Source organism: Oncorhynchus tshawytscha, linkage group LG27 (genome assembly GCF_018296145.1).
Source record: "Oncorhynchus tshawytscha isolate Ot180627B linkage group LG27, Otsh_v2.0, whole genome shotgun sequence".
Classification (NCBI taxonomy): domain Eukaryota; kingdom Metazoa; phylum Chordata; class Actinopteri; order Salmoniformes; family Salmonidae; genus Oncorhynchus; species Oncorhynchus tshawytscha.
Genome location: NC_056455.1, coordinates 11292321 through 11315413, shown reverse-complemented (window position 1 = coordinate 11315413; position 23093 = coordinate 11292321). Strand labels below are relative to the sequence as shown.

The following is a 23093-nucleotide window of genomic DNA, read 5'->3' as shown; positions in this document are numbered from 1 at the left end:
GTGATAGTGAATTATAAGTGAAATAGTCTCTGTAAACAATTGTTGGAAAAATGACTTGTCATTGAACAAAGTAGATGTCCTAAACGACTTGCCAAAACTACAGTTAAGAAATTTGTGGAGTGGTTGAAAAACTAGTTTAAATGACTCCTACCTAATAGGTTGACCACACCGCTTGCAAAATAAATGCGTTGCCAAGGGCCTAAATAGAACTCCTTTCCATTTCCGACGCAGATCACGCTGCAAGTCCTGCCTGTCCCACCTCATTGGTTTAATGAAGCAGGTACCCACATGCCATCTCCTCATTGGTTATACCCACATGGGGGATTGAAAGACAAACTGTGTTGCCGGTCAGTGTAGTAATACTATGGAAGTTTAGATGTCAATCACCATTAGTACAAAGATGAAAAAGCCTGGAAGGAGGAGAGATGACTAGAAACGAGTCATTTGACCATTTTGTGTGTGGATTAATTGTCACAGTAGAGGACCTCGTGCATTTCTGGTATTTTTTTTTTATATCCAAGGACAACTTAGCTAGCAACAGCAAGCTAGCTAAATAGGACAAATTAGCTAGCAAGTGCAGGCTTACTAGCTGAATTACCATAATGTTTTAATGCTTTTTGACCTGTTCCCAAATTAATGTAATTGGTTCAGAGGTCGTTATGATATTTTAACCTGCGTGTCTTGATCGTAGGGGGACAAAATAAATTAATGCACAATGGCGCACGCGCAGCCGGTTTGGGCTCCGTGTTAAGTTTATGTAAATTGCCGACTTCAACGAGCCAATAACTCGTCGAGTATGTATTGTCATTTGACAAAATTTGTTTTTTTTTGGACAGAAGCAATTGATAAAATGGCACTTCTGTAGCCATAGCTCTTATTCAACCATTTGTTTAAGCATTAAATGACCGTGAAAGAATGTGATTTGATCAGGTACACCTAAAACTTATTTCTACCCAAAGTCAGCCTTCAAGAGTAACAAGCATTCAACTGGCAACACAATGCATTGGGAAAGATGGAACTGAGTCCATCTACATGTATTAACACTTACTTGGTACAAACATTTTATTTAAACCTAAATATTTGGACCAAAACAACTTAACAGAGTCTGATGCAGATACACTAAACTACCTTTGAATGGGTTCATTGAGGCCTGTTTTTCTATATCTTTATCAGAACGTAGGCAAAATAATTCTAACATTGAATACATTAATAAAAAAAAAAATCAACAGAAGTGACTCCCATTTCATAGTCTTTTCTGACAAGCGTGAGCTCTTGAAAAAGAAATACCACAGTTGGAGTACGGAAAATCCTTTGTGGTGGAGGCATAGTCCACCTTCAAATCCAGGACTTCCGAGTCAAAAAAAAAGCAAAGGGGTGCATCAGTATGTGGGTGATGGAAAGAAATGGCACACATTCAGTTTTAAAACAGTCCAGCAGGAAATAGGTGAACAATGGACATAGTTGGAGGCAGACAAAAAGGGGGCAGAGACAAAATCCTCAGCGAACCAATTTCAATCTTGCGTAGTCTTGAAGCTTTATGGAGAAAACTTTTTGGCTTGTGCTCGAACCCTTTTTTCATATTCCACTCTGTTTTGGCTGAAATGAAAGATGGAGGCATGTTATGAGGAATGGGATATTTCCTGGAAATATCAAGTATCAACTAACAGCCTTTCAACAATGCTGGCAAACAGCTAGACAAACTATTGGCCAGGATGGGCACAAGCTAATGAGAAGATTGCCAGCAGCTGTGTATATCCTATTCCGACTGACATTTGACAAACCTTTCACTTAATTAAAATATCTACTGGCTCAGACCCACCAGTAAATTGTATACGCCTCAGCTTGTGCAGGATCCTGGATATTTGGTTCATTTAGGAGCTCTTGGATTCCTAACAATATCTGTGGATGAAAACAAAGTATAAAAGGCAATTTGTTTCGCAACCTTCCATGGCTTCAAATCAATTTCCCCTAATAAGTTACCACCATGAAGCCATGCTGCCCTCTGCAGCAAAGCAGTTTACAGTGCAGTCAGAAGTCACCTGTGTACACGGGTACAGTTCTCATCCACACTGACGCAAAGATCTCATCTAAATGTAGCCACTCCATACGCATTTGGACAGTAAAGCTAAAATGTTAGTCTCTATAGCCCAGCATTTTGGATTTGAGATCACTTAGAAACATTTATTTAAGTAGGCAAGACCGTTAAGAACAATTCTTATTTAGAATGACTGCCCACGCTGGCCAAACCCAGACGATGCTGGGACAATTGTGCACCACCCTATGGGACTCCCAATCACAGCCGGTTGTGGGTGTGTGTAGTGACATCTCTAGCACTGAGATGCAGTGCCTTAGACCGCTGCGCCACTCAGGAGCCCAATGAGGTGACAGTACAGAATGTCAACTTTCATTCAAGGATATTTTCCTACACCTGTTTTACTGTTTCAAAATGTATTGGTGAATTATGGTAAGTGAGGTTAGAGGCACAAAGATCATACCTCTGAAAAATGCTAATCTCCTGTTATTGCGAATGGTGAGAAGGTAGCATGTTTTGTTGAAGCCTCTGACTGGAATCATTCATGACTTCTTAAATCTTGGCATTCTCGGGATTAATTTACAAATGTTCAAAAACCTAGATAATATTACTCCAGTCATCAAATCACCATTCAGTTCCTATTTGTCAAAACCCCAAAACAAACTGCAAATGCATTCAACGAGTTAGTCACAAGCTTGATGTAGTCAGTGTGTGCAAGGAATATAGGCCCAAATACTAAACCTGACTACTTTGATACACTACATATACTATTTACCAAGAGGGTGGTCATCTATATTTTTATTCCCTGTCTATTTACCTCCACAAACCGTTGCACAACGAGCTGTATAGGGTCATAAGCAATCAAGAAAATGCTCATCCAGAAGTATTGCTCCTAGTGGCACGGGATTTTAATGCAGGGAAACTGAAATCCATGACAATTTCTACCAGCATGTCACCTGAGCAACTTGAGGCAAAACCTCAACTTTACTCTCTACATGGATAAGCATACAAAACTCTCCCTCGACCTCCATTTGGCAAATCTGACCATAACTTTATCCTCCCGATTCCCGCTTACAAGCAAATATTCAGGAAGTAACAGTGACATGCCCAATATAGAAGTGGTTCAATAAAGCAGATGCTAGGCTACAAGACTTTTGCTAGCACAGACTGATAAAGTGCTGGGATTCATCCGATGGCATCGAGTAGTTTACCACATCGGTCACCGGCTTCATTAATAAGTACAGCAATTACATCGTCCCCACAGTGACCGGGATGTACATTAGGGCTGGGCAACATATAAAATGTATGTTTCAGCACAATGTTCCAAATGTATCTCAAGAATACATTATGAGCGTTTGTCTTTAGGGTCTATCTAGTCTCCTTCGCTCCTTCTGTGCCCCTTCCCACTTGCAGACAACAAACCACTCCCCCGCCAATCACAAGACAGAAAAGGTCCTCATCTCTGACAAGCAGTTTGAACTCACCATTTGCATTTTGTCCCAAAAAAACACATTAAAATAATGTGGTCCCCGAAATGCATCAAACCATTTTACTGTAATAGAGAACTTATCCTTTTTAACCATACCCTTGTGTCTCAACTCCCAAAATGTAGAACAGAGCAGGAGTATCAACAAATAGGATAGTGGAAAATTAAATAATCAGTTTGTCGCATGCAGCATCACATACCGCAAACAGCACTTTAGCCAGACTTGTGCTAGCTGTCTTGTATTTTTAATGTTCATTGCACATTTATAAAATACATCTATATAAGGAATTGGCATCCCATTCTGAGAAATAAGCATCTTATCCAGGTAGGCCAATTGATTTCAACATCTAAACAGGCTGTTCAAACAGTTGGAGAAAGGTGTATACATAAAAATTCAACTGTTCTGCCTTGTTAGCAACCAAATAGTTACAAGTTGGCTAGACTTTAAATAAAAATCAGCTGGCTACTCACTAGCACGTCGGCTTGAGATCAGTGTTCATTTTCTATACTGCCTTCTACCAGAAGTTTGTCATCAGTGGCTGTGCATTGTTCTAGTTAAATTTGTAACAAAGGGCATTTTCAATAGAGTTGAATCGCAGACCAGGTTAAATGGGGAGGTAAGCATAAACAACCACATGTAACCTATGGATGTGTATTAGAATATGCATCAAAATTCCCTCACTTCTGTACTGTTACTACCTAAAACTGATTGGAATTCTAAATGCATTACAAAGCCACAATTGATTACACTCATGACTACTGGTTTCAATTACATTTTCTGCCAACTAACAAGCAAACACTTTGAATGTATTATTGCTACAAATTAGCTTGCAAGCCAACTAGCCCGCTATTGTTATCACTAACAGACTGCTAACACATTAGCACTACGCAAGTCAGGACGGCCAGCTGATTGTCCTCGCAGTGGCAGACCACATGTAACACCTGCACAGGATTGGTACATCACACCTGCGGGACATTTACAGGATGGCAACAACTGCCAGAGTTACACGAGGAATGCACAATCCTTCCATCAGTGCTCAGACTGTCTGCAATAGGCTGAGAGGATGGACTAAGGGCTTGTAGGCCTGTTGTAAGGCAGGTCCTCACCAGACATCACCTGCAACAACGTCACCTATGGGCACATACCCACCGTCGCTGGACCAGAGAGGACTGGCAAAAATTGCTCTTCACTGACGAGTCACAGTTGTGTCTCACCAGGAGTGATGGTCGGATTCGCGTTTATCGTCAAAGGAATGAGCGTTACACCAAGGCCTGTACTCTGGCGCGAGATCGATTTGGAGGTGGAGGGTCCGTCATGGTCTGGGGCGGTGTCACAGCACCAGTGCCCTCCAAGCTCATCACTTAACCGATCTCCCTGGGACTGAATACCTCCCTCTGCAACTGGAACCACTACAGGCCGCCCCTAAGTGGTGAGGGTAGGAAACAGTCACGCTGACCTTCAAAACAGGGGCCCCTCAGCGCACAACTCTAATCCATCATTAGGTTTGCTGACAAATGGCAAATTGTTGTCTGTGATCAGGCCGAAAGGAGTTCAGAGACCTGGCAGTGTGGTGCCAGGACAACAACCTCCCCCTTAACAAGACAAAGGAGCTTATCGTGGACTACAGGAAATGAGGGCCTAGCACACCCCCATTCACGTCGACGGGTCTGTAGTGGAGCGGGTTGAGCGCCTCAAGTTCCTGGTCATCTTACAGCCTTAATCTAAAATGCATCAAATAGTCCCCCCACAATACCGTTTAATGACAAAGCAAAAACAGGTTTATACATTTTGCAAATGTATTTTAAGCTATGAAACTGTTGAAGGACCTTTGGCAGTGATTACAGCCTTGAGTCTTCTTGGTATGACGCTTGGCACACCTGTATTTGGGGAGTTTCTCTCATTCTTCTCTGCAGATCCTCATGCTCTGTCAGGATGGGTGGGGAGTGTCACTGCACAGCCATTTTCACATCTCTCCAGAGATGTTCGATCGGGTTCAAGTCCAGGCTCTGGCTGGGCCACTCAAAGACATTCAGAGACTTGTCCCGAAGCCACCCATGCCTCGTCTTGGCTGCGTGCTTAGGATCATTGTCCGGTTGGAAAATGAACCTTTGCCCCAGTCTGAGGTCCTGAGCACTCTGGCGCAGGTTTTCATCAAGGATCTCTGTACTTTTGCTGTTCATCTTTGCCTCGATCCTAACTAGTCTCCCAGACCCTGTCGCTGAAAAACATCCCCACAGCATGATGCTGCCACCACCACAATGCTTCACTGTAGGGATGGTGGCAGGTTTCATCAGATCAGATAATATTATTTCTCATGGTCAGAGTCTTTTTAGATGTCTTTTGGCAAACTCCAAGCGGGCTGCCATGTGCCTTTTACCAAGTGGCTTCCGTCTGGCCACTATACCATAAAGGTCTGATTGGTGGAGTGCTGCAGAGATGGGAGAACCTTCCAGAAGGACAGCAATCTCCACAGAGGAACTCTGTCAGGGTGACCATCAGGTTTTTGGGCACTTCCCTGACAAAGACCATTCTCCCCCGATTGCACAGTTTGGCCAAGTCTAAGAAAAGTCTTACTGGTTCCAAACACCTCTTCCATTTAAGAATGGAGGCCACTGTTCTTGGGAACCTTCAATGCAACACATTTTTTGGTACCCTTCCCTAGAACTGTGCCAGAATCTTGTCTCGACGCTCTAAGGTAAATTCCTACGACCTCATGGATTGGTTTTTGCTCTGACATGCACTGTCAACCATGGGACCTTAGACAGTTGTGTCTTTCCAAATCATGTTCAATCACTTGAATTTATTACAGGTGGACTCCATGTTGTGGAAACAGCTCAAGGAAACAGGATGCACCGGAGACCAACTTCAAGTCTCATAGCAAAGGGTCTGAATATTTAAGTAAATAAGGTAGTTTTTGTACAACTTTGCAAACATTTCTAAAATCCTGTTGTGTTTCGTCATTATGTAGTAGTGTTTAAATTACTGATTTTTAAAAATCCATTTTAGAATAAGGCTGTAACGTAACAAAATGGACAAAGTCCAGGTGAATGCACCATCTACGGCAATTACCTCGTACCCTTGCACATCGGCTCTACTGGTACCCAATGTATATAGCCAAGTTAACGTTACTCACTGTGCATTTATTAATACTTCTCAAATTTCTGTATCTTTCTCTATTTTTGGAAAAGGGGGGGGAGACTAGATAGAGTGCTTTCATTTCTAAATGTTTAAAAACAGATCTGTATGAAAATACTCAAATAAAATGTGACATTCTGTACCGTCGCATCATATGAAACATTTGATCCAAATCCAAAATACTGGAGTATACAGGCAAATTTTTAATATTAGCTTCACTGTCCAAATACATACAGAGGGGTGTATATTACTATTCTAGGGTTATAGGCAAAGAAAAAGCTAAAACCAGAGAGAGGTCTTGGATGAAAGCTCTTACTTGTTTGATAGTGATGGCTGGCCTCCAGTCTTTGTCCTCCTCTAAAATCGATAGACAGACTGTACCAGAGGGATATACATTTGGATGGAACAAAGGGGGCTCAAATTTGCCTGCGGAGAAAATATAATTATTCGCACAATATGGAGAAAATTCCAGATGGCACTTATTTGCAGTTCATTAAACACTGTGATTATCAATAGATATCTCCCTCTATCCACACAGAGGTTTGAATAATACTGAACATTATGATAATGCCCTTTTAGTATAAGAGCGGTTTGAAAAGACTGAAATTTCAGCCTGTTTTAGTGGGATGTAGTTTCAGCCTGCCTGGTAAAATGTGTTAATAGACCAACAAGGATAGTTCAAACAGCTGGTTCTGTTTTCCCCCTACCCACTCACACCACCAGTCCTAGCAAAATTCTCTTGAGAAATTGCTCTTCATAGAAGCTATTTTTGTTTGTTTTCAATTAAAATGGCCAACAAGGCAAGAGTAAGCATGTCATCACCCACTAATGCAGCACCCCCTTGGGGCAATCAGTAATTTTGTAAATGACAGGTCCATTTATTAAGACGCATCACTCCAAGTTGTGGCAAATGGGTCCATCGGTGTCAGATATGGCGTGGGCCCGTGGTGTCAGATGTAGCGTGGGTTAGCTAGACTCATTTCCCTGAGCATGTGTGCCAAATTTCAACACTGAGTCAGACAGCAATAAAAACATGTGCGTGTTATATAGCCACCATGTGGTCAATATGAATGCGCTTGCATATGTTAAGTATTGAGTGTTTGCAACATGTATGTGCCAGACCACATCCATGTAAACATTGGTCATTTTTATTTTATTTAACTAGTCAAGTCTGTTAAGAAAAATATTATTTACGATGACCGCCTACCCCAGCCAACGCTGTGCCAATTGTGCGGCGCCCTATGGGACTCCAATCCCGGCCAGATGTGATACAGCCTGGATTCAAACAAGGGACTGTTTGTGACGACTCTTGCACTGAGATGCAGTGCCTTAGATCGATGCGCCACTCAGGAGCCATCAATAGTGGCCATGTTTTAGGTACTAGTATGAAAAATATTGCGTTGAGACCTTTGGCCATAGATGCCATATCAAGTTTCATGTAGATCAGTCATTCGGTGCCATAAGAGTAGCACCTTAGGTGTATCACAAATTTCTCAATGGCAGACCTTATGGTTTCCAGAGGCTAATTAGTTCCTTATGAGGGACCATGTGGCGAATTTCATGAAAGTTTGCATTTCCTTGTTACAGGGCCACCATGTGGCTAATCAGTGTAATATTGTAAATGCTGGATCTCTACAGCAAGACGCATCATTCACCCACAGTAAGGTACTTAACTGTTACCCAGAACTTATACAGATAACAGCTTCATTGGACTTTTAAAAAGAGAAAACATACACTTGGGAGGTGAAGAAGGATAGTCATCCTTGAAGAGCATTCGGAGTTTAAACAAGCCCCCCTCCCATGGGGTCTGTGGAGAGAAATATAGCAATTTGGTCAACACTCCTTTAGTAACTGGAGTTATTCATAGTGAAGCAATGAATGTCGCACAACTGTGGTAATCAATTAACATTGGTCATCCAGTAGCTGTACAGATGTTAGTACCAGCACCTCAGTGTATTTAATATTTCCTACAACCAATTAATACCCTGCTTAGTTGCATTAAAACAAAATCTGCTGTCCATACAGTGCCAACTTATTAGGCTGCAAAGGAGTGATTGCTTCCTCCAGTCTGAACATAGTGATACCTACTAGAGGTCGACCGATTAATCGGAATGGCCGATAACTTAATCAGCCCTAATTTTTCATAACAATCGGAAAACTGTATTTTTGGACACCGATTTGGCAGTTTTTTTCCCTTTTACACCTTTATTTAACTAGGCAAGTCAGTGAAGAACACATTCTTATTTTCAATGACGACCTAGGAACGGTGGGTTAACTGCCTTGTTCATTGGCAGAATGACATATTTTTACCTTGTCAGCTCGGGGATTCAATCTTGCAACCTCAGTTAACTAGTCCAATGCTCTAACCAACTGATTACATTGCACTCCACAAGGAGCCTGCCTGTTACGCGAATGCAGTAAGCCAAGGTAAGTTGCTAGCTAGCAATTAAACTTCTTATAAAAACAATCATAATCACTAGTTAACTACACATGGTTAATGATATTACTAGTTTATCTAGCGTGTCCTGCGTTGCATATAATTGATGCGGTGTGTATTCGTGAGAAAGACTGTCGTTGCTCCAATGTGTACCTAACCATAAACATCAATGCCTTTCTAGAAATCAATACACAGAAGTATATATTTTGAAACCTGCATATTTAGCTAAAAGAAATCCAGGTTAGCAGGCAATATTAACCAGGTGAAATTGTGTCACTTCTCTTGTGTGTATTGCACGCAGAGTCAGTGTATATGCAACAGTTTGGGCCGCCTAATTTGCTTTCGAGTCAGTTTCCGGATTCGACCAAATGAATGACCTAAGGCTCGTATTTCTGTGTTTTATTATGATATAACTAGGTCTATGATTTGATAGAGCAATCTGACTGAGCGATGGTAGGCAGCAGCAGGCTTGTAAGCATTCATTCAAACAGCACTTTTGTGCATTTTGCCAGCAGCTCTTAGCATTAGCTTCAAGCATTGCGCTGTTTATGACTTCAAGCCTATCAACTCCCAGATTAGGCTGGTGTAACCGATGTGAAAAGCTAGCTAGTTAGCGGGGTGCGGGCTAATAGTGTTTCAAACGTCACTCGCTCTGAGACTTGGAGTGGTGTTCCCCTTGCTCTGCATGGGTAACGCTGCGTCGAGGGTGGCTGTTAATGTGTTCCTGGTTCGAGCGAGGAGAGGGACGGAAGCTATACTGTTACACTGGCAATACTAAAGTGCCTATAAGAACATCCAATAGTCAAAGGTTAATGAAATACAAATGGTATTGAGAGAAATAGTCCTATAATTCCTATAATAACTACAACTTTAAACTTAAAATATTGAAGACTCATGTTAAAAGGAACCACCAGCTTTCATATGTTCTCATGTTCTGAGCAAGGAACTTAAACGTTAGCTTTTTTTTTTTTTTTACATGGCACAATTGCACTTTTACTTTCTTCTCCAACACTTTGTTTTTGCATTATTTAAACCATTATTTGAAGCTAAATTTATTTTATTTATGTATTAAATTAAAATAAGTGTTCATTCAGTATTGTTGTAATTGTCATTATTACAAATATAAAATAAAAACAATTCGGCATCGGCTTTTTTTGCTCCAATAATCGGTATCGGCGTTGAAAAATCATAATCGGTCGACCTCTAGTACCTACAAAATATATACAGAATGTTCTGCTCCCACTCATGAGAGACTCTTACCCCCTTCTTTCCAGGGATGGCACACTCCCAATTCATCAAGTTCATTGTTCCATCTGGGTTTTTTGTTGGCACAGCAACAAACCCCTAGGGAGAGGGAAGAGATAGTGTTACACATTGTTAAATGTCTAACTCCATGAAATTGCCAACTACAGCCCTGCCCAGAATCAATCCTGAGCCCCCGACCCTCTTTGGCTGCGTAACTCAATGTGTTTAGTTGGCAGCGCTGCCCCGTTAACGGCTCAGTCACCTGTAATGTAGGCTATTTTATTAGTTCCAACAGCCATCAGTTATGTAGTACCTGTTCAGATGTAGACCTATGCCTGTGTTTGTATTGTCCCCCTGTAAGAGTAATGCTGGTGACAAATCCAATTTCCCACTTGGGATCAATAAAGTTTATTCAACCAGGCCAGGGCAGTACAGCTGTGCTTGGCATAGTGTAAAATGTTGTGGAATAGACTATCCAGAAACATATTTCCACAAGAAGGTCTTCCAAAATGACACATGCCCTTAAAGAAACAGCTAGGCTTATACGAAAAAGGCACTGTTGACATGAAAATGGCTTCCACCCAAGTCCCTTGATACTCACAAAAGGATGGTCTTTCCTCCAGGCCTTCCTTTCTTGTGCAAGACGACTTAAGGCTATACCAGACATGACGTGAGGACTCCCTAAATCAAAAACAAGAGATCAACAGTGGTATACAGCTCTATTAAAATAAAACAATGCAGATGTGATGCACAAGTTTGGCATTCAGGTGGTCAGTTCAGATCAGTTCAGGTGGTTTTCATTTCTCTGGCATTTGATCAATTCATGTTACTAGTCTCTGGATAACAGCACAGCCAAATGTGGTGCTCAGAAAGTTCACAATGCTGCAACCACATCAACTAGGTCACATCCACAGGTTCCAAGGGGCACAACCAAACACCTAGCCTAAATGTGTTCAATATGAACTCAGTCTTTCATATTGTTTTCAACATTATTGTAATGCAGCTTGTTTGCTTTTTTTTGTGTGTGTAGTAAACAGGTACAACTGACTTCCATTCAGGTAGGCTCTAAGTTCACCTACACTCTTAGGAAAGGTTCAATCTGGTTCTTCAAATGTCCCCATAGGAAAACCCTATGCAGAAACCATTTTGTATCCAGGAATAGCCTAGAACCCCAAAGGGTTCCCCTATGGGGAGAGCCGAATAAACCTTGGAGCCCTTTTCTCTTAGCTTAGTGTAATGTAAGCATTGACTGCACAAAACAAACTAAAGACCAAAACAAACTGAATGGTGAAAATATTTTACTTTACATTATCTGGGGAGCCTAGTTATTGTAGGTAGCTGGGGGCCCTGGTGTAGAAAAGCTATAGCAAATATTTTAACTAAACCAAGATGGACCACACTGTCAATTCCAATGGGAACAGATGAGTCATAGTGGGCATAACAAGCAAGGTGGGCAGAGCCAAACTAGCGAGATCCTATTGGCCAGTTCTAGCATACATCTGAATACTTCCGTTAGGGAACGCCTACTCAAATGCGTGTGTGCACTAACTCAATTCGACATTGCACCTAAACACTGCGATTTTATAAACTTTGGCAAAGGCTAAAGTCTGGATCTTAGTCCACTCTGTTCAAAACAGACTAGTTTTGGGAAAAGACTTGAGAACAAATGTTTCATCGATGAGAAAATGTGCAGAATATAGTCCAAAATCGATTTCGTTCCATCTTCTCTCACTGCGCGCCAGTGGGCTTCCTCTCACTACCATATTTGGTAGAGATATTAAACGCCAAGCGACGCTTCATATTTACAAATCCAGTGTAATATCTGTCTCGTTGTTCCATCTGTGGCTATAGTATTGAAGCTTCATACCAGACTAACGCGACACATTTTTTTTAATGTGCCACTATCAATATGCTGACAAGATTGCGAGACCTAAAATATAATGACAGGAGAAACTTTGGCCTCGAGGTTTAGGAATTCAATTCCCACAAACGAGATCTGTTGGATGTTTAGGTTATCACTCAGCGGAATGGTACAAAGGAACAGGTAACACTGGTTGCAAATGTAGCAAACTAGCATGTTCGCTATAGCAGCTTTTGTTGACACACACATGCCCCATAAAGTATGTCTTGATTGGATAACTTGTACAGCAGTAGTTACAATTGCAGTCTTTGTTGTCCAACGCGAATATGCAACTCTGCGCAATGCTGGCATAAAAAGCCGCTAAACAAGTGTGCAACAGAGTGCGCAGTAGTCACATTTCGAGGCTAGGTTAGCTACATGGAAGTCCAGTTTAGGATGCCTTACCAAGTTAAATACACATATCCAGCCGAGATAAAACATGACGTTTAAGACGTAAATACAGGTGTTTCAGTCTTCCGTCTGAATAGCGTAGTTAGCTAGCCAACTACTTTAGCCTAGCTAATAGTAGCAAGCCTTCAGGCGTTAGCTTCATAAACCCCAAACCAAAAAAAAACTAACTTACACCGACTACGGATAAAAAACTAAACATTCTCAGTAGGCGACAAAGACTTACCTTCAGTGTGATAAAAATCACTATATTTTTAAAAAAACACTCGGGTAGCCCAATTGTTAAAATCTAACTCGAGACAAATCTAGCTAGGCTAGTGAAGTTTCCCTCCTGAAAAAAAAAAAGTGAAATTTAGCCTAGGCTAAATAGGACCTGATTACTTGCTAGTGCCTGAAAACAATTAGCGCCAATGACTTAATATGACAATTAGTTATCTACAAGGTGTTGCTTATTAAGAGTGGTTGTAATCAAATTTGCTACCATCCCAAATTATTTTGGGTCAGCTATTTAACAAGAACAAACAAGACAAAAACATGAAACATTGAATATTCTGTGAACTATGTGGTGATACAACTAATACGATGAATATATTATATTTAGCAAAAAATTAAGGTACGGTGTATGTTCGTACAAATTATATGATAATTTAGAGATTTTAATCATGACTTTCAGGCAAAGCATTGGACAGCTATGCATTTAAAGAGACAGTACACCCAAAGTTAGGGACTGAGTGTATCCAAAAGATTTCGACCCTACCATTATGCTTGTTTACACTGAGCTGCACTGGGGTCGGAACGCCGTCATAGTTAATTTAAGACACTGCAGAGTTGGCGCAAGATATGGGTCAGAAAACATACCTTAATACAGTGATGGGATATGTTACTGTATTCCAAGATCTGACCTTCATCCAAACTGATTCAACCAGAAGATTAAAATACTGTTGTTTTTTGGCCTCCCGGGTGGTTAAGGGCGCTGTACTGCAGCGCCAGCTGTGCCACCAGAGACTCTGGGTTCGCACCCAGGCTCTGTCGTAACCGGCCGCGACCGGGAGGTCCATGGGTCGAAGCACAATTGGCCTAGCGTCGTCTGGGTTAGGGAGGGGTTGGCTGGTAGGGATATCCTCTCATCACGCACCAGCGACTCCTGTGGCGGGCTAGGCGCAGTGCGCGCCAACCAAGATTGCCAGGTGCATGGTGTTTCCTCTGACACATTCGGGTTGGATGCGTGCTGTGTTAAGAAGCAGTGCGGCTTGGTTGGGTTGTGTATCGGAGGACGCATGACTTTCAACCTTTGTCTCTCCCGAGCCCGTACGGGAGTTATAGCGATGAGACAAGATAGTAGCTACTAAACAATTGGATACCACGAAACTGGGTTAAATTAAAAATATATATATACTGTTGGTTTTCTTTAAAAAAAGCTGCCCTTTTTCGACCTCATGCTAACTAGAAGTAGTTACAGCAGCCATTATGGAATGGCACGTCGTGTTGAATAACAAAACAATTGATTACACAGTCATCCCAAAATGGGGGACAAAAAAAGGCAGTTTTTCAACAGCAAAAAAAACAGTATTTCCATCTTCTTGATGTATCAGTTTGGATAAAAGTAACATTTGGAGTTCAGTGCTAGTAGAGCTCACCAGCTTGTAGTCCTAAAACTCAGAAATTAGATACAATGACGGTCTACCCTGACCAAACCCGGATGACACTGGGCCAATTGTGCACTGCCTTATTGGACTCCCAATCACGGCAAGATGTGATGCAGCCTGGATTCGAACCAGGTACTGCAGTGATGCCTCTTGCACTGAGATGCAGTGTCTTAGACCACTACGCCACTCAAAAATGAGTAGAGAAAGTTTAGGGTCTTTGAATAAATGCAGAAAATAAGGTCTGAGGTGAACACTGGCTTAGGAGATCTGATCCATTTGGTTCTATACGATAATAGCAGTCCGTTAACATGACTTTTATGAATTATGAAACCTTTGTGCTTTTTTAAAACATAAATTCTTAAACATTTACAAAATGTGACATTAGCTTATGAAGATTATCTCATAGAACAAAATATATAAGATCTCCTAAGCCTGTGTTTACCACAGACCTTATTTTTGCCGTTCATCCAAAACCCCCACAAAAACGCCATTTATATTCCTTATAGGCTTTGTCCAACGGACCACGGCGGAGTTCATGCCTACAAAAAGACACCATTACTATTTCTCTCTATACCCCATGCCTGCATTGACGTACGTTTTCTGACCCCTATCTTACTCTGGCTCAGTTGTCTTATTTTAACCATGATAGCTTTCCATCCCCAGTGCAGCTCACTGTAAAAAAAAAGAAAGTGTAATAGTAGGGTTGGAATCTTCTGGCTAGGACTGTGCAAAATCTTAGTTTATGACAATATTTTGGGGAATCACTCGAGAGTATTTTCCTACTTAAATATTGCATCCTGTGTGGAAAGAGATAGTGATGCATTAATACGCGTTGTAGTAGCTGCTAAACATTATGACAATAATCACACTACTTCGTTTCTAACACATACAGATGATCCCTTCACAAACGAGGTTTGTTCACAAAACCTGGGTCGTGTTTAGGAGGGTGAAACCAGAACGGAACTAGTACATCTTTGGTGCATCGTAGGCTACTGAAACTTTAGTGCTAGATTGATTGACCAAAGTTCCTCGATGTGTTTCTATCTGAACGTTCAACAATGTTGTGCCATAAAGTTTCTAAACCCAGAGGTGCAACGTCGCGAGACTTCCGGGAAGGATTACAAAACAGACCAAGCAGACCAGGCCGGAGTTTGGGGTTTGAGAAGTCAATGAGAAAAAAGAAACATTCTTCCTCAGTTGTGCCTTCAGATTTCGAGAAAATGTACAACCTAGATTCGAGCCAATGTCTTAAGTAGTGGAACATGTTTTTACTCCAACCTCGTGAAGGTGACAAACTGACAAGTTAATTTACACAAAAAAAAAACAAGTTGATATTGAAGGAGTGCCTTTGACAGCATATATGCACAGTCTGGACCATTAGACCCGATGACATTGCCTACAAGTGTGATAGAGTTCTATAGAATACCACCCGAGTGCCATAAGGCACTACACCTGTGCTAGAGGTGTCACTACAGACCCTGATTCGATTCCAGGCTTAATCATAACACAATTGGCCAAGCGTCGTCCGAGTTAGGCCGTCATTGTAAATAATAATTTGTTCTTAACTGACTTGCCTGGTTAAATAAATAAAAATAAAACACAGTATGAGTAATACCCATAAAGCCTAGTGGTCAAACAGGGAAATGGTTACAATTGTTTTTCCACGATTCATTTATCCCATAGGGGATTTTAGAAACACTTAAACTAAGGGCTGTTTCATGTAGGCTTACTCTGGCATGCCATTTTGATAACAGTGTAAATCTCTCTAGGACAAAGTTACTTTTATCAATATATTACCCCCCCAAAATGAAACGGTAACTAATGTGGCTGTCATAAAGAACTGAAAATGCCATGACAAGACTGCCGAATCGAAGCTAAGATTAGAATCTCTGGATTAACTATCTGTTAGCTAAATCTAGTAATGATTAAATTGGCAACATTTCTTTAAATGGACAATTATGTGAACGGTCTTGTGCAAGTTTTAAATAGACACAATACCTGTTAGCCAGAGATGACGTGCAGGAGCTTGCTGGGATTTGTAGTCTTGCATGATGTCTACTTTAATGCTAATTAGCATTTTTTTTCCAGATCTGAGAGAAAATAATGCTGAATATATTGATGAAAGTCACCTTATCTGAGAGATTTACATTGTTATCAGAACGTCACACCAGGGTAAGCCTTTTCAAAACACAGCCCTTGTTTTGATTCTAAATTTCCCTAATAGGAAAATGAATGGAAAAAACAATTGGAACCATTTATCGTTTTAACCGCTAGGTTTTATTGGTATTATGACACCTCCACTTTGGGGCTCTATGAGTAGCAGTTTCTGCCCATCTTCATACTGTACAGTAGCTCAATATGATTTAACTCTGTGATGGACCAAACTTGAGTCTCTCATTTGATATTTATCTAACTAGGTAAGTCAGTTAAGAACAAATTCTTATTTACAATGATGGCCTACCAGTGTCTAAAGATGTTTAGTTATTACCATATTTCCTTTCAAGTGCACCCGTGCTCTATACAGTACATCTAACATATTGATGACAGAGCCATGTGGTTATTTCTCTATGGCTCTGCAAGTTTGTTCAAATGCAATTACAAGAGTTGACTTCATTACCATTTATTGATTAAATCCACCAGATCTAGCATCACCATAATTTCCATTATCCCCAGTCAAAACATGCTATATATACACACAGTAAGCATAAAAAATAAAAAACATTTGATACTAATATATTTGAACAGCAGTGATCAAATGGAGCAAATAACAATTGTCTGCCTCTGTTCATTTTTAAAATACATTTAACGGGAAACTGGAACAATGTCCCTTTAGAAACCCATAGTGGCCTCAGAGGGATCACATGTGTGTCTTGATAAGCATTCTAGAAAATAACAGTCAAACAGGAGCTGAAGTGTCACAGTGGAGTGAAGTGGTGTCCTACAGAGCCGAGGGCATGGTGGAAGGTGCATCAGGCCATGCATGCAATGGCTGACACCCCCTTCTGTGTTTAAGAATCTGCAGTCAAAGGACACCACACTAGACACACATGGCCCACACTGTTCAGAATGTCTTCACGGTCACTGCAGGGTGGACACAAACAGTGAGCCCTTGTGGTTATGGGCATCACTGCAAGATTTCACATGCAGTGTGAAGCATCAGAGGCACTTATCACCACAAGACAACTCAGTGACCAAGAAAAACTGTCCACGGAAATATTGGAAAACTATCCGTCTGCGTACTAGATAAATGGCTGACAGCAACTACCTGGGTATCTGGGATATGTAAACACAGTAATATACAGATGTTTAAACCAGCCAAATTAGAGCATTGTGTCAAAATGGCAAGGTAAGTAAGATCCGGATTATAAAACACTAGACATGTAAACTTTACCTTGATCAGGCAACAGGAGGGGTCCAATTGACCTTTACAGAGATTATAGCTTGTATTCCACTAGTTAAAGCCCTGTGTGTGTGTGTTAGGAAGAAAAAGCATACACTGATAACACATCTGAATATTATTATACTTTCTCTACGTACAACTCCTCATAGATATGCATGTAGTCTACCGAATTTCCTTATCCCTGACAAAAGAAATTCAGATTAAAGTTGAAATTCAGACGTTGATTTGGTCATTGAACAAAGACAAAATTTTCCCAAAAGAAATGTTTTCATATACTGACAATGTTAATGTATTCAATAAGTAGCTCAACCATCTACAAATTGAACCATGGTAATGACTACAGATTATAATATCCAATCTTTTCATCAATACATGACCAAAGCATCTTAGCTTAGGACTTGTATGATTGAAAACTGCCAGTTTGGTGTAATTTTGCTTGGTATACAGCCCTGTCAAAGCTCCATATAGTCAAACCGCAGAAGCGTAAGGATTGTGTATACACACACAAACAAGCAGATATGCACTAATTCATGCAAGAGACAAAAATGCTTTTCTTTCTCACGTAAAATGGAAAACAGGCCCGTCACAAAACCAGCTGTTCCACACATGTCAATGTGAAAAAATGTGCCTATCAAATGGCTCTAGGTATAATGTCCTCTAAAATATAACAATGTGTTCCAGTTCCACAGTGGCTGCCTAACAGGTAACCCAACTAAAACACACCAGAGTCTGGGGATGGAAGACAAGTTTTAGTCCTTTAACATCTGGCATTCCCTAACATCACTTCAACCTCATTATCATACAAGAACCCTGGTAGAAGTAGTTATAAGAATGTCCTCCTTCCAAAAAAACTGATCATGTGCAGGTTGAAGGGATATTTGGAAAGGGACATAATCAGTTTAAAGATATGTAAAAAAATAAATAAACTTTCAATACAGCCTTCGCCCCTAACAAGACAGTATGAATCTATACAACTCCATATAAATAGTCTTAAATATTTAACTTTTAAAACATGCTTTCCAATTCATTTCTCAGAGGTTTGATTTTTGTATGTGAAGGACTGGCATAATGTAGTACGCACAGATGTTTGAAATAATGTCCCACCAGACAGTGCACACCTAATACATCTTCCAAAACACTATTAGAGACCCTGAGTAAATGATGGACCAAGTATAGATGCTGTGGACAATATGATAAGTGATAAGGCCCTTCTCTCTGTGTGAAAATCTACAGTCCTATTTTACTATGTAGGCCCAAAAACTGAGTAATGCTATCGTTTTGCACATTTTGATTTGATGTCTGAAAAGAAAAATGGTGTGTACAATGTGTAGACTGCAGTTAGCCATCTTCTTCAGCGTGCCATAACACTCCTCAGAATGTGATGTAGTTTGTGTCTTTATATCTGGACATCATAGTAGGACGCAATCCTAAGGACTGAACAGTCTCTTCACATTCGAGAGCCTTGTTCTTGAAGAATCTGCAAATGAAAATGGTCAAAATAAGACGTTAAGGCCTATTTCAACAGATGTTCCAGAAAACCTTTGACAAAAAGTACTATGAGTTAAATGCTAACAGGCAGGAAGAAGCCTAAAATGTTCTTCTTTTTTTTTACCAGGAGACTGGAAAGCGGGGAGACTAAGGCTATGGAGAATTCCGTGAACTGCAGAAGCTAGTGACAGGAGGTCATTAAATATTAACGTAGTTTAAATCATTATCAAGGCATTACTCTCGTCTAGATAATGATCAGCGGGATGCTCTCTAGGTAATGGGCTCATAGGGATGAAGGGGCTCTTGGAGAAAGGTTTAAGGCTACAATGGCAGGGGTCTAAGAAAAATCTCACCCATTGTCCCCTTACATTCAAAGGTAGATACATTCATTGGCAAAATGTTTCTAACAATCCTTGTACTTGTCCTCTGCAGGAAATGCAGCATGCAGAGAAAGGAATTGCAGCATCCATGACCAATAAAAAAGTTATGCGTGCATTTATATTAGACAAAGCCATGTGAGACAACATGTATACCAAACTTGGTGTAACTCACAATACATGGTTGTAACAATGGACAGGACGATGATGAAAGACGTTTTTGTTGCAGTGCTGGGATACTCACCTTGGCCTTTTCACTTGGTTCACTGCTTGTGCCATATGATTGGTTATGTAGCTCCTTAGAGACAACACACAGGAACTCTGCCTGGTCTTCGTTTCCATAGTTATATGAGGAGCCAATACTGACCAACTGAGGGAGGACGATTCAGACTTTCACAAAAATAAATACAGTACCACAATAACAGCTGTGTAACCAAATTATGCGGCAAGGTTGTATTTCACAAGGACTACAAATGAAGACGATTATAGTATTTATGTTAAACACTGTACTCCGTAAATCAACCAACACAAGTCAAAGTGCAGCTGAGAGGAACATTTCTGAAAATAGGAGGCAGAACACTCCCCAATCTCTTCCTTTCAAGATAATTACCTGCTCAAACTTCCAACCATCTGACATGGTGGAAACCATTTGTGTTAGCTCCTCTTCTTGGCACTGCAAGACTCTGTAGACATGTTTTATAGGGAGCTGTAGAGAGAAAAAGAGGCAATGTTAATTCACATGCAACAGAGCAGCAAGTGCTCTCAATAGGCTACATATGAATCTCCCATCCCCCCCAGAGCAAAGCATAGCCAGTATGTGCCAATTCCTGACCTCATCTACCTGGCAAGGGTCAGGAGACTATGGACTAATGCCAATACATCAACAAGACCTGGAAATCCCAGTAGCTTAAGTGGAGCTTGTGCCCAGAATCATTGCAGTGATAGACCATGTAAACAGAGGTGATCCTCGGGAGGGAGGGAGCTTGCCAAGGATGTGCCTCTGGCCAGTAGTTAGAGGACCTTAGAGGCCCCAAGGCCACCCCACTGCACCCTTTAATATCCAGAGCTCTGTATTAGTGATTACAACAGGACAGTCTCAGGGAAGAAAGAAATCACCCAGATAGCAATAGCAATTTTAGTCAAGCCCACACACCTGAACTGTTTTGCAGTCCCTCTCCCTGATTTTGTCTTTAATTAGCCTGATCAAAGAAGGGATATTGTAGAATTCAGCCTCTTCCAGTACACCTTGGAGGGGAACAGAATGTATTTAACCAGTTATTAAAACCCCAATCATTGAAAACAACTATGTATGCTAATGAGAACTGCTGTGGTTTTAAATGTAACGTGTGATTGTTAGCGTGTGAAGTGTTGGAGCGAAAAAGAAACGGCAACAAAAATGACAGAATGGCACAACACTTCAGACATGTCTCAGCATATCCTAGAATATCCCCAAGACATTATCATCATACCTTCCTCGGCAAGGCCTCTATTGAGCACCAGTTTTCCATGCCTCAGGTAGTTGAGCACTGGACCAAAGTACGTTGGGTCCCGGTCTATCAAATAGGCACCCGTTTCATCCTGAAGAAAGAGAAGTCGATAACAATGAGAAAAGCAGATTATCAATAACAAAATCAGGGGAGATACCATTGACGATTTTTGTACAGTGACAAACATCGAAACAGAACTGTGCAATCGCATAATAAGCCCATAGCCAATCCATGGATACAACAGCTCTGTGTCCAGAGCTTGGAGCAGCGCCAACATGGGGTAACTGACATTTAGCAGGTCTCATTATCCCTGAAGAATCACCACAGCGGCCTTGCTCCAGCCTTCACACACACACACACGCCATCATTAGCAAGAATCAATACAGAGGGCAGAGATACATCTCCTTACCACATTACATTGGACACATGAAGATTACAGACATTGGAGACTTTCACCTCAAATTCAAATGAGGAATGCTAATCAGCATAGTTTCATAAATATCCTAGATAACTATGGGATGAAACTATTCTGCTGGGATACTGTGAATCTTTCAGAGCCCAAGACTCATTGCAAATGCACCTGTATGACTGAGCCAACTTGTCTTGTAAGGTCTTTTGCCAGCTTTTAAATGTCATCCTCCTGTTAAATGATGCATGGTGACCTTTGAGGGTTGGAAATCAGGATGGTAAACACTTTCAACATGTGGATTATCATACTTTCTCTTACAGGGGCAACGCTCCTTTTCCAGAGGGGGGGGCTCATTTGCACAATTGTAAATTATAAGCCCAATTATTTACACAAAAAACATTTATACACACAATTCATTGGTTTTGTCAACAATGTATTCTAAGGTCCATTTGCGTGTAGGCGTTATTCTGATATTCACCAGCTAGATGGCTACAGTAACAGTTTGTGGTTGGCTGGATTGCTAACTTGCCTGTTAGCGAGCTGACAGATACTAGTACTGTACTATATACACGAATGTTATCTTAGTACGAGTAGAAAAGTGCTGTATTCCAAATTAATATTTGTTAGTTAGCTACTGTAGATCTGTAGTCAGGAGGGTTATCCAGATTAAAAACAGGAAAACAAACTAACGTTATTTAGCTAGTTAGTCAAGTTCTTTGGGAGTTAACGTTGGCCAGCTGAACTAGCTAGCCCGTACTAGTAACGACATTAGTAGCTAACGTTGACCATCTAAGTTAGCTACCCGCTTGGCTTACTTCCTGGCTAAACAACGAAAATATTTAGCTAACTAGTTAGTAAATCGGTCTGGATATGCTAGCTAGGTAACGTAAGTTAACGTTAGAACATTCACATGCTGTGTAAAACAGACAAACGGTTAGCTAGTTAACATTAGCCAACTAGCTAGTAACGTTAGCTAGCTAGACAGATATCCTACCTTGTCAGAGTCTAGGTCGGGGTCGGCCTGGCACAGACGGTACAGGAACGATTTTGAGTCTCGGCACAACGTTTGTCTCGTTGTGAGAAAGTATGTCCCACCGACATTCAGACGGACCCATTTGGATGCCCCGATCCCAGGTGACTGCATTCTCTGTTCCGGAGACAGGGCGGGACACTGGTCAACTGAGCCGCTGGATTCAGGGCTCTTCTCCGCCATCCCAGCTCCTTGAACCTGGATGCGTCGCTAGCTAAAGTTACAGGAACTGAGTTGAAGCGGGCCGGGAAACTGGGCAAGGCATAGCCATGAAGTACGGTAACCCAAGTTTGACAACCCCCACCCACCAGTTTCCAGTTTGTATTATACATTCGTCAGATTCCACAGCCACAGTCAAAATTGGCTACAAATATTTTATTTTTTGGTCTTAATTTAAGGTTAGGGTCAGACATAAGTATAGCAGTGTGGTTAAAGTTAAGCTTAACTTTAAAATAACATTTTAAGATAATAAATTGTAGAAATGGGCGGGGTTTATAACTTTGTAGCTACTGAAGCTAGTGACCCCTCCCCCCACTCCCTGCATCCTTCTCATAAGAATCATTTTTGCAGTTGGAACTCCATGACTTCAAAAAAGGTTTGGTCCCCAAATAA

At 41.0% G+C, this 23093-nt stretch overlaps 2 protein-coding genes across 2 annotated transcripts; both read right to left on the bottom strand.

Moving 5' to 3' along the window:
• Nucleotides 1-1001: 1001 nt before the first annotated feature.
• LOC112246039 (SUMO-conjugating enzyme UBC9-B) lies at nucleotides 1002-13019 on the bottom strand. Its single transcript, XM_024414300.2, has 7 exons — nucleotides 12871-13019; nucleotides 10938-11017; nucleotides 10352-10435; nucleotides 8389-8461; nucleotides 6971-7080; nucleotides 1820-1899; nucleotides 1002-1596 (listed from the first exon to the last, which is right to left on the bottom strand). Exons 2-7 carry the CDS (start codon nucleotides 11001-11003, stop codon nucleotides 1536-1538), a joined length of 474 nt encoding a protein of 157 aa, XP_024270068.1. The 5' UTR covers nucleotides 11004-11017; nucleotides 12871-13019; the 3' UTR covers nucleotides 1002-1535.
• A 3875-nt stretch (nucleotides 13020-16894) lies between these two features.
• On the bottom strand, nucleotides 16895-22806 carry LOC112246041 (BTB/POZ domain-containing protein KCTD5). The gene is made up of 6 exons (XM_024414301.1): nucleotides 22446-22806; nucleotides 21025-21133; nucleotides 20709-20800; nucleotides 20166-20261; nucleotides 19800-19925; nucleotides 16895-19167 (listed from the first exon to the last, which is right to left on the bottom strand). The coding sequence occupies exons 1-6, from the start codon at nucleotides 22662-22664 to the stop codon at nucleotides 19138-19140; spliced, it is 672 nt and encodes a 223-aa protein (XP_024270069.1). The 5' UTR covers nucleotides 22665-22806; the 3' UTR covers nucleotides 16895-19137.
• Nucleotides 22807-23093: the final 287 nt, after the last annotated feature.